Source organism: Oncorhynchus tshawytscha, linkage group LG16 (genome assembly GCF_018296145.1).
Source record: "Oncorhynchus tshawytscha isolate Ot180627B linkage group LG16, Otsh_v2.0, whole genome shotgun sequence".
Classification (NCBI taxonomy): Eukaryota; Metazoa; Chordata; class Actinopteri; order Salmoniformes; family Salmonidae; genus Oncorhynchus; species Oncorhynchus tshawytscha.
The window spans coordinates 69,274,133-69,286,769 of NC_056444.1; the positions used below are offsets into that span (position 1 = coordinate 69,274,133).

At 42.9% G+C, this 12,637-nt stretch overlaps 1 protein-coding gene across 3 annotated transcripts in view; it reads left to right on the forward strand.

The window, feature by feature from the left end:
* The window catches only part of LOC112216233 (spermatogenesis-associated serine-rich protein 2), a 53,944-nt gene that overhangs the window by 32,695 nt on the left and 8,612 nt on the right, over positions 1 to 12,637 (forward strand). For all 3 annotated transcript variants that reach the window (XM_024376072.2, XM_024376074.2, XM_024376073.2), the window contains 3 exons: positions 7 to 86; positions 11,014 to 11,122; positions 11,262 to 11,311. In XM_024376072.2, the coding sequence (XP_024231840.1) occupies positions 7 to 86; positions 11,014 to 11,122; positions 11,262 to 11,311 (239 nt within the window). The remainder of the gene's footprint in view (positions 1 to 6; positions 87 to 11,013; positions 11,123 to 11,261; positions 11,312 to 12,637) is intronic.

A 12,637-nucleotide genomic window follows, 5' to 3' on the forward strand; every position in this document is an offset into this window, starting at 1 on the left:
CCCCAGATACTTCTGGTATGGTGTTCGACACTAACTTGAAAATGGTTATGTCCCAGGGAGGGACGTTTGAGAGAATGAAGGAGAAGGTAAGGACTGAAAAGGATCATACACCAAAACATTTTTCTCTAGGTTTGAGTACATTCCAATTGCATTGATTTGAATACAATTCCAGTTTTGCTAGGATGGGCCTCTTTTTATATCTGTTGTGTAAATTTCACTAAAATATATTGATTTATAAACATGGCGCATACCATACACATGCACGTTTTCCATTATAAAGCCTTTCTAAAACTTGGTGTGTATGAACTAGGATTATAGCCTCGCCTGAAAAATGGCATCATTCACAATGGTGACAATAACACCCTTTTATTTGTTGTATAATTTGGAACTATTTGAATTAGTCTATGGAAGTTTCTAAAAATAAAAAGCGATGGTTAATTTTATCACAATTATGTGTAGGTGTGGGTGGAATGTTTTGATATTTTGCCATGACTTTTTCTATTCAAATATGCATGCTGACTATAGCGAGTGCCATACACTGTCCTTGCATTCTGCAAGATTAATTATATATTCAAAACAATTTTAAAGTAAATGCTACAGCCTAGTGTTTCCTCTGGAGAAAACAAAAATGCAGTGGGGGGGAAAGGATGTAAAGGTTATTTTAACATATTGGTCCATGCATATAGCCTATGTATGATCCATATTATCAGGTATGCAATAAGCAATATCACCTGTAGCCCAATTAATGCAGCATAGTGGCTAGAAATAAATAAATTGGGTAAATTGCCTAGATCCCAAATGTAGTATTTTAACTAGTTAGTATCCTATTTATTAATTTGATGTCCTATAAAACTTGCATAAACACAGTAAATAGAATGTAGGTCTACCTGTTAGGGTTACTTGGGTAACATGACCTCTGCCTGTACTTCTCACAGAAACCACTTTGTCACAATCCCACAATTTGTCACAATGAGGTATCGTATTACTTTAACTCAAGTATGACAATTGGGAACTTTTTCTACCACTGCCTCGTAACAAAGGCCATTAAAACTGCTGTTTTCCCAGTGATTACAAGAATTGTTGTGCATTGACTGCTTGTCGAAATGCATGTTTCCTATAGTGCTCTTAAATTTAAGGAATATAATTGAGGAATATCTATCTCGCATAGAACACAAAACAAGCCAACTAGGTAAATATTCTGAACAAAAATATAAACGCAACTTGTAAAGTATTGGTTTCATGAGCTGAAATAAGATTCTAGAAATGTTCCATGCAAACAAAAAGTTGTGCACAAATTTGTTTACGTCCCTGTCAGTGAGCATTTCTCCTTGGCAAGATATCCATCCACCTGACAGGTATGGCATAACAAGAAGCTGATTAAACAGCATGATCAATACACAGGTGCACCTTGTTTGTGACAATAAAATGCCACAAATGTGCTGTTTTGTCACAAACCAATGCCACAGATGTCTTAAGTTTTGAGGGAGCAGGCAATTGGCATGCTGACTGCAGGCAGAGCCGGGCAGCCCTATACGCTCACTACGCAAGTTGCATAGGGCCCCACAAATTACGCAAGGGCCCCGCCTCCCCCCGTGTCAAAGCGGGTGTCAATGTTTACAACTTGGATGAGAGGATGAAGTGGAACTATCCTTCTGGTCACGAAAAGAGAAAGAAAGGGAAAAAACACCATGAGTGAATTGCGGGAACAGCAATCAGGTAAACCTGTTTTCTCCTCTCCACGTTTGATGTCGGCAAATAACAGTAACGTTAAGTTGATGTGCTAGCTTGCAGTGCATCTCTTTAGTCTGTCTTACTAACCTAACTGGGCAGTGCATCTCTTGGTCTGTCTGTCTTGCTTGCTCTCCAGCCACTTCCAGGGCTGTGTTCTGTGAATTTGTGCCTGACAAAAGTGAGTGAAATACAATTATTTATTACGTTTGATAAATGACAACGGTGTTTATAAACTGCAGCTCGGAAAAGATAACCACGTTGCGCGTGAACATGCACAAAATGAAACTTGCGCAAGTTTCCAGTCCAGACAATATATGAGTGTGATGGCACTCCTCATAGGTGCACGTCATTTTAAAACAAGACAATGATTATCTAGTCTCACAGTCAAGATTTAGTTACAACTCTGGACTAATGCAAGATGGAAAGCAATGGATTGACATTGACTATTGATTTATATATTGAATTTTAAATGTTGATTAGCTGAGCAAACTGGGCAATATGGATGCACATCTCTCAGTAAATAATAACCATCAACTATTCAGCCAAGCCATAGTATTGTATATTTGAAAATGTATTAATGGAAATCTGGGGGAGCCAGTTGGAATGGGCTTGATGCAGCTGATAAAATTAATAATATTGTTATCGATAATTTACAGGTGCTATGCTTAAGTTTGTCAGTAGAGGAGATGCTGGATCATCAGCCAGTACAAGCACAGACTCAGTTGATCCACATCCAGCCTCAGTAAGTACTGACACAGACCCAGTACAGCTGGCTTCAGCAAATACTAACACAGACCCAGGTGAAGTACAGGCAGCCTCAGCCAGTACTAGCACAACCAGAGGTGTACAGCCAGCACCAGATACAAGCAACTCACCCTAATAGAACAGTTGCTGCTCCACCAAATGACCCAGCAGATTGGCCCCAATCTTAACAGACTTTATGAGGACTGAGTTAGTGGGCAGAGGTCCATTCCAACCAGGACTGGATTTTTCGTACCGTAAAGACAAGTCTAGAAGAGGTTTCCATTCAGGCATATTACAGAGACAGCTGTCAAATGGGGAAAAGATTACCAGGAGCTGGCTTTCATACTCAATCAAAAACAACGCTGTGTATTGTTTTTGCTGTAAGCTCTTTTCTACAAAATAATAAAGGAAGGTGTGAATGACTGGTCAAATATCAACGCCATTCTGAAACACCATGAGGGTCTTCCTGAACACAAACAATATGATTAAGTGGAGAGAACATGATCTGCGCCTAAGTCGGGGACAGACTCTTGACCAGATACCAATTACCATTTGAGGCTGAAGGAAAGGAATTCCGGGATGTCCTTACACATTTAATAAGTACCACCCAGTCTCTGGCTGAAAGAAACCTAGCAGTCAGGGGTTCATCAGACAAACTCTTCCAACCAGATAATGGCAACTTCCTAAAAGAGGTTGAATTACTGGTCAAATTTGACCCCGCTATGGAAAATCATCTCAGCAAAATTAAAGATGAAGAAACACATGCTCATTACCTTGGGAGGCACACACAGAATGAGCTGATACAGATTGTGAGTGACAAGATTCTGGAAGCAATAGTGAATCAAGTAAGAGACTCCAAGTACTTCTCCATTATCTTGGACTGTACACCTGACATTAGTCACCAGGAGCAAATGTCCATTATTCTGAGAAGTGTAGCTTTAAAGGGAAAGCCAGAGATCAAGGAGCACTTCCTTGGCTTTGTGAATGAAGCCGGTTGAACCTCAACAATCTGTCCACTGTCGTCTCAGATAAGCTGAATGAGCTCAAGATTTCATTTGAAGATTGCAGAGGACAAGTTTATGATAATGGGGCCAACATGAAGGGCAAGCACCAAGGAGTACAAGCCAGACTGTTGAAAAAAATCCCAGAGCTGTGTTCGTCTCATGTGGAGCACCTACTCTAAACCTTGTCATTGCAGATGCTGCCAAATCTTTAAAAGATGCAGTTGGGTTTTTTGGGCATGTGCAAAGGCTCTTCACCTTCTTTTCAGCTGCCACACAAAGATGGATTGTTTTGAAGAAACACGTGAACATAACCGTGAGGTCATGGAGTGACACAAGATGGGAGAGTAGGCTCCAAACTGTTCATGCAATCAGGTATCAGGCTTCTGAGGTTCGGGAGGCATTACTGGAAGCCAGACAGACGATCAACGATCTTGTGGCCAAAGTGGAGGCAGAAGCACTTACAGAGGAAGTTTGGTACTACGGCTTCTTGATTTGCTGTGTCGTATGGTGCGAGATAATGACAAACAAGGTGAACAAGCTGCTCCAATCCGCCTCAATGCAGTTGAATATTGCAGTGAATTTAATCAAATGCAAAGGCCTCCCTCACTACATACAGGGAAACTGGATTGTCTGAGGCCCAGACAACAGCCAAAAGCGTTGTGAAGAAATCCATGTGGAGGCTGATCTGAAAGAGTAAAGCCTGAGAAACAGCAGGAGGCATTTCAGCTTTGCATGTCCTAATGAACCAGTGACTGATGCACTGAAAAACCTTGAAGTCAACTACTTTAACATTGTGGTCGACTCTGCTGTGATATCCATGGATGAGAGATTTGAAACGCTCAACCAGGTGAAAACCAAATATGGAGTGCTGCACTGCCTCTCAGATGTCCAGGGAGTATTTTAAAGGCCCACTGCATGGAAGTTGAAAACACTCTAACCTTCAGAAATGACTGTGACATCAGTGGAATGAATCTGGCACACAAGATTCAGAATTTACCTGATCTGCCATCAGATAAGATGACTGCCTTTTTTGAGCTGCTTTCCTTTCTCTGAGAAAAACCTGGAGGAACTCTTTCCTAACCTTTGGATAGCACTAAGAATTGCAGTCGCCCTACCAGTAACAGTAGCATCAGCAGAGAGGAGATTTTCAAAATGAAAGTGCATCAAAAGCTTCCTGAGGTCTTCCATGTCACAGGAACGTTTGAGTGGTCTGGCCATCATGAGTATAAATCATGACATGGGGAAACATGTCCTATGATGACGACATTGATGATTTTGCCTCAGTGCAGAAGAGGAATATTTTGATGGTAAGATTTAAATTCAAATGTTTGCACAGTTAGTAACATTTTAAGATTGTATTTGATTGGTCGACTTCATGGCTAATTGGAGAGCTGACCCCGCCCCCTCGTCAGGACGCAGCTGTCTCCAATTACCAATGCCTTCTGAAGCTATATAAAAGCCAGTGTTCTGTTCAGAAGAGAGATTATTGCTGGGAGGTCATTGCTGAGAGAAAGATCACTGCTGAGAGTGATTGCTGAGGGTTATAGCATATGTTGGTTGTTTCTCAAAGAGATTTGGTATGTACTATGTTAGTTGTTGCTGAGGGAGCTGATTGGTTATGTCTGTTGTGTGTCAATAGGATGCAGTGTTTTGATTATTGAAATTGTTTGTGTTATTCTGTTTCATTTGTTCCCAGGGGGGAAGGGGAAGGCACCAAGAGAGTGCTTAGGCATATACCCGTAGTATAGTCACTGTCAGGCACACTAGGTAAGATCTGGGCGGACCACCCCCTGTATTTTGGTTAGGGCACCAGGTGGTGCTTTGTTAGGTAAGTAGTGGGTAGGCAGGTATAGTAGGAGAGGGGGCTTTAATATTTACTTTCTTTGCTTTGGTGCCGTCCAGCCCCTTTTCCCCAAAATTACCGTGTGACGGAATAAATTCCTTGTAAACGGTACGATTCTCTGCCTTTTGTCATCCTTACTCGCACCTACAGTCCATACCCCTTTCACTTCACGGAGAGTTGAGTAGCAGGGTGTTGCGTCCCCTCTTCATAGAGGCGTGTGTAACAGCAGTAATATCTAATAAGTAATCTAACAATTTCACAACTACCTTATACACACAAGTGTAAAGGAAGGAATAAGAATATGTACATTATAACGTTTATTACATCCCATTTTTAATTATTAAAGTGGCTAGAAATTTGAGTCAGTATATTGGCAGCAGCCACTCAAACAGCCATCACTAACATTAACAGTGATGGCCTTGAGATAGAAGCTCTTTTCAGTCTCTCAGTCGCAGCTTTGATGCACCTGTACTAACCTCGTCTTCTGGATGATAGCGGGGTGAACAAGCAGTGGCTCGGGTGGTTGTTGTCCTTGATGATCTTTTTGACCTTCCCGTGACATCGGTTGGTGTAGGTGTTCTGGAGGGCAGGTAGTTTGCCCCGGTGATGCATTGTGCAGACCTCACTACCCTCTGGAGAGCCTTGCGGTTGTGGGCGGGACAGTTGCCGTACCAGGCGGTGATACAGCCCAACAGGATGCTCTCGATTGTGCATCTAAAAGTTTGAGTGTTTTTGGTGACAAGCCAAATTTCTTCAGCCTTCTGAGGTTGAAGAGGCGCTGTTGCGCCTTCCACCATTCTGTCTGTGTGGGTGAACCATTTCAGTTTGTCCGTGATGTGTACGCCGAGGAACTTAAAACTTTCCACCTTCTCTACTACTGTCCCGTCGATGTGGATAGGGGGGTGCTCCCTCTGCTGTTTCCTGAAGTCCACGATCATCTCGTTTTGTTGACGTTGAATGTGAGGTTATTTTCCTGACACCACACTCCGAGGGCCCTCACCTCCTCCCTGTAGGCCGTCTCGTCGTCGTCGTTATTGGTAATCCAGCCTACCATTGTAGTGTCATCTGCAAACTTGATGATTGAGTTGGAGGCGTGCATGGCCACGCAGTCATGGATGAGTACAGGGGAGTACAGGAGAGGGCTGAGAACGCACCCTTGTGGGGGCCCCAGTGTTAAGGATCAGCAGGGTGGAGATGTTGTTTTCTACCCTCACCACCTGGGGGCGGCCCGTAAGAATGTCCAGGACCCAGTTGCACGGGGCGGGGTCGAGACCCAGTGTCTCGAGCTTAATGACGAGTTTGGAGGGTACTATGGTGTTAAATGCTGAGCTGTAGTTGATAAACAGCATTCTTTCATAGGTATTCCTCTTGTCCAGATGGGTTAGGGCGGTGTGATTGTGTTGTCTGTGGACCTATTGGAGTGGGTCTAGGGTGTCCGGTAGGGTGGAGGTGATATGATCCTTGACTAGTCTCTCAAAGCACTTCATGATGACGGAAGTGAGTGCTACGGGGCGATAGTCATTTAGCTCAGTTACCTTTAGCTTTCTTGAGAACAGGAACAATAATAGTGGCCCTCTTGAAGCATGTGGGAACAGCATGGAAAATGGTTTACATGGCTCACGGGTTTTGCTTAGGGCCCCAGGGAGGTCAGGACTGGCTCTGACTGCAGGAATGTTCACCAGAGCTGTTGCCAGATAATTGAATGTTGATTTCTCTACCATAAGCCGCTTCCAACATCGTTTTAGAGAATTTGGCAGAGACCAGCCATCCAGACAGCGGGATGAAACTGAGGAGTATTTCTGTCTGTAATGAAGACCTTTTTTGTGGGGGAAAACTCATTCTGATTGGCTGGGCCTATGCCCTCTCAGGCACCCCCTGCTCAGTCATGTGAAATCCATAGATTAGGGCCTAAATGAATTAATTTCAATTGACTGATTTCCTTATGTACTGTAACTAAGTAAAATTGTTGCATTTATATTTTAGTTCACTATAGATACTGTTCTACTATGGGGTTGTCAATTTTTTTCTATTCATTATTTGTTGTGTTTGCAGAGGAAAAGTACATGTCGACTGTTATAGCATCTTCAAAGTTTGTCTCGACAGAAATATTGTTTGAGATTTTTGTTTCCGTTGTGGCAGTGCCACAGTTAAATGACTGCAGCGGACACATACAGCCCACACATCTATGCAAAAGACGAATTGTTGTTGAATATTTTATCAATAGATAGAAACACAATCTCCTGCCTTGGTATAGATACTTAAGCACTCTGTGCTCCTATCGAACAGCAATATTATAGTCTACCCATATTGTCAAATATTTTACATACGCTACCAGTGTAATTGTTTGCAGTAACTTATGCTTTATTTGGCGAAGGAATGTGATGGCCATTGTTTTTTATTTCAGAAACTAATTGTTGTCGACCTGTCAGCAGAATGTTTAAACATGTTTTGCATCAACTTTTCCCCCCAACCTAAAATATGCGGTACTGCCTGTGAATTCTAAAACATAGTCTAGGCTACTAAAAAATAAATAAAAATAATTTGCAGTAGTCACGTACATACTTCAATGTAAAATATAATCTGTCTGTTTTATTAGACTGTGTAGCCTATATAAACCACACTGCTTATGGGCTCGCATACAGAATTTTTAAAAATGCATGTAGCCTATTTTTTTTTAAATTGTTTAAACTTTTATTTAACCAGGTAGGCTAGGTGAGAACAAGTTCTCATTTACAACTGCGACCTGGCCAAGATAAAGCAAAGCAGTGCGACACAAACAACAACACAGAGTTGCACATGGAATAAACAAAAACAGTCAATAATACAATAGAAAAGTCTATATACGGTGTGTGCAAATGAGGTTGGTAGGCAAAAAATAGGCCATAGTGGTGAAATAATTACAATATAGTAATTAAACACTGGAGTGAGAGATGTGTAGAAGATGAGTGTTAAAGTAGAGGGGTGCAAAGGAGCAAAATAAATACAGTATTGGGATGGGGTAGTTGGATGGGCCATTTGCAGATAGCCCATCTGTAAATAGCCCATAAGCTGCTCTGACAGCTGGTGCTTAAAGTTAGTGAGGGAGATATGAGTCTCCAGCTTCAGTGACTTTTGCAGTTCGGTCCAGTCATTGGCAGCAGAGAACTGGAAGGAAAGGTGGCCAAAGGAGGAATTGGCTGTGAAATATACCTGCTGGAGCGTGTGCTACGGGTGGGTACTGCTATGGTGACCAGTGAGCTAAGGCGGGACTTTACTTAGCAAAGACTTATAGATGAACTGGAGCCAGTGGGTTTGGCGACGAATATGAAGCGAGGGCCAGCCAATGAGAGCATACAGGTCGCAGTGGTGGGTAGTATATGGGGCTTTGGTGACAAAACGGATGGCACTGTGATAGATTGTATCCAATTTGCTGAGTAGAATGTTGGAGGCTATTTTGTAGCTGACATCGTTGAAGTCAAGGATCGATAGGATAGTCAGTTTTACGAGGGTATGTTTGGCAGCATGAGTGAAGGATGCTTTGTTGCGAAATAGGAAGCCGATTCGAGATTTCATTTTGGATTGTAGATGCTTAATGTGGGTCTGGAAAGAGAGTTTACAGTCTAACCAGACACCTAGGTATTTGTAGTTGTCCACATTCTAAGTTAGAACCGTCCAGAGTAGTGATGCTGGCCGGGCAGTCAGGTGTGGGCAGCGATCAGTTGAAGAGCATGCATTTAGTTTTATTTGCATTTAAGAGCAGTTGGAGGCCACAGAAGGAGTGTTGTAATGACATTGAAGCTTGTCTGGAGGTTAGTTAACTCCGTGTCCAAAGAAGGGCCAGAAGTATACAGGATGGTGTCATCTGCATAGAGGTGGATCAGAGAATCACCAGCAGCAAGAGCGAGATAATTGATGTATACAGAGAAAAGAGTTGGCCTGATAATTGAACCCTGGGCACCCCTATAGAGACTGCTAGAAGTCCGGACAACAGGCCCTCCGATTTGATACACTGAACTCTGTCTGAGAAGTAGTTGGTGAACCAGGCGAGGCAGTCATTTGAGAAATCAAGGCTGTTGAGTCTGCTGATAAGATTGTGGTGATTGACAGAGTTGAAAGCCTTGGCCAGGTCGATGAATAACGCTGCGCAGTATTGTCCCTTATCGATAGCGGTTATGATATCGTTTAGGACCTTGAGCGTGGCTGAAGTGCACCCATTACCAGATTGCATAGTGGAGAAGGTACGGTGGGATTCGAAATGGTCGGTGATCTGTTTGTTAACTTGGCTTATGAAGACCTTAGAAAGGCAGGGTAGGATAGATATAGGTCTGTAGCAGTTTTGGTCTAAAGTGTCTCCCCCTTTGAAGAGGGGGATGACCACGGCAGCTTTCCAATCTTTGGGGATCTCAGACGATACAAAAGAGAGGTTGAACAGGCTAGTAATAGGGGTTGCAACAATTTCGCAGATAATTTAAGAAAGAGAGGGTCCAGCTAGGACTAGCTCGGCTGATTTGTAGGGGTCCAGATTTTGCAGCTTTTTCAGAACATCCAGAACATCAGCTATCTGGATTTGGGTGAAAGAGAAATGGGGGAGGCTTGCGCAAGTTGTTGTAGGGAGTGCAGGGCTGTTGACCGGGGTAGGGGTAGCCAGGTGGAAAGCATGGCCCAGCTGTAGAGAAATGCTTATTGAAGTTCTAAATTATCGTGGATTTATTGGTGGTGACAGTGTTTCCTAGCCTCCATGCAGTGGGCAGCTGGGAGGAGGTGCTCTTATTGTCAATGGACTTTAGTGTCCCAGAACTTTTTGAAGTTTGTGCTACAGGATGCAATTTTCTGTTTGAAAAAGCTAGTGTTTGGAAAGCAAACTGCCTGTGTATATTGGTTCCTAACTTCCCTGAAAAGTTGCATATCGCGGGGGCTATTCTCGATACTAATGCAGTACGCCACAGGATGTTTTTGTGCTGGTCAAGGGCAGTCAGGTCTGGAGTGAACCAAGGGCTATATCTGTTCCTGGTTCTACATTTTTTTGAAAGGGGCATGCTTATTTAAGATGATGAGGAAAGCACTTTGAAAGAATATCCAGGCATCCTCTACTGATGGAATGAGGTCAATATCCTTCCAGGATACCCGGGCCAGGTCGATTAGAAAGGCCTGCTCGCTGAAGTGTTTTAGGGAGCGTTTGACAGTGATTAGGGGTGGTCGTTTGACCTCAGACCCATTACGGACGCAGGCAGTGATCGCTGAGATCCTGGTTGAAGACAGCAGAGGTGTATTTGGAGGGCAGGTTGGTTAGGATATCTATGAGGGTAGATCTATTTACTAAGCCCAATTAAATGAGAGATGTGTATGGTAATTTGATATAGGCCTTTGGCTACTTCGGAAATATGAACCCATCACGGACAGTAAAGGTGAGGAATTTATTCTTCCTATATAATAGGAAATAAATTCTTAAGTCTAATTATTTTACCTGGAATACAACCACTAGTTATAGTGTGTACGTATGGTCTAAAGTTTGCACAAAATTAAGCACATTATCACGACAAGTTCAGATTTTATGAATGCCAACTTCTGTGTAAACTGGCGCACACATGTTGTATGGTATGTTGCAAAAACGCAACATTTAGAAATGAGGCCCCAGGGCCTTGGGATATGTATCACTATGCTATATATTTTCCTTAATTTGCCAGATCGTTCTCTTATTCGTTCTCTTCACAGATTAGTGCCGTCAGGGCCGTTGTTCCCAACAAAAGCAACAATGAGATTGTTCTGGTGTTGCAGCACTTTGAGAACTGCGTTGATAAGGCCGTCCAGGCTTTCCTAGAAGGTATGGGAATGCCATAGTGATCTTTTTTTTAATGAGTATTTAAACCTTGATAATCTGCAACATTGTCGGCATGTCAATGCAGGCTGTTATGGAAAGAGAGCATTCTTCTTAACTCACAATTGCTTCATTTTCCCTTCAGGTAGTGCCATTGATATCTTGAAGGAGTGGAATGTAACTGGTAAAAAGAAGGTAACCTTAACTTTGTTCTTTACATAAGGGTATTGCATTCTGTATGAAAGGGCCACATGAGTATGAATGAAATGTATTATGTGTCATGACATTTTAAGTATGGCCTGTCCCTCACAGGATTATGAGACAACACTTTTTAAAAACAAGTTCAAAGGATATACTTCCAGTGACAGACCAATCCAGACTTTGAGCAATAAAACACTTACTTTAAATCCACTTAACTTTGAACTGTAAATGCTAGTCATAGGAAATGTATGTTTAGTTGGTTAGAGATGAGTAAAAATAAATTGAACAATCATCGGCTGCATTTCACTATAGAGTTTCTAGCTCACACAAATTTTCAACATCCGTCCCAGATAATCTGTTTTGTTGTCACCTATCTCCCATTTTGCTTTGAAGTCAGCAGCTCAAGCTGAACATATCTGGTGTCTGTCATGGGGACCTACATTCTGCTCAACCATAGCTAAACTTAGCAACAACAACAAAAAATCCCTTTTTCAGGATCCTGTCTTTCAAAGATAATTCGTAAAAATCCAAATAACTTCACAGATCTTTATTGTAAGGAGTTTAAACACGGTTTCCCATGCTTGTTCAATGAACCATAAACAAGTAATGAACGTGCACCTGTGGAACAGTCGTTAAGACACTAACAGCTTACAGATGGTAGGTAATTAAGGTCACAGTTATAAAAACAGGACACTAGAGGTATTTTTTGTTTTCTTTTTTGAATTGTCTCCCCAATTTCGTGGTATGCAATTGTTAGTAGTTACTATCTTGTCTCATCGCTACAACATTATGGGCTCGTACATGCTCGGGAGAGACGAAGGTCAAAAGTCATGCGTCCCCGAAACAATCCAACCAAGCCGCACTGCTTCTTAACACAGCGCGCATCCAACCCGGAAGCCAGCTGCATCAATGTGTTGGAGGAAACACCGTGCACCTGGCGACCTGGTTAGCGTCCACTGCGCCCGGCCCACCACAGGAGTCGCTGGTGTGCGATGAGACAAGGATATCCCTACCGGCCTAACCCGGATGACGCTAGGCCAATTGTGCGTCGCTCCATCGACCTCCCGCTCCCCGAGTCTCTGGTGGCACAGCTAGCACTGCGATGCAGTGCCCTAGACCACTGCACCACCCAGGAGGCCACACTAGAGGCATTTCTACTGACTTTGAAAAACACCAAAAGAAAGATGCCCAGGGTCCCTGCTCATCTGCGTGAACGTGCCTTAGGCATGCTGCAAGGAGGCATGAGGACTGCAGATGTGGCCAGGGCAATACATTTCATTGTCCGTACTGCGAGACGCCTGAGACAGCACTACAGGGAGA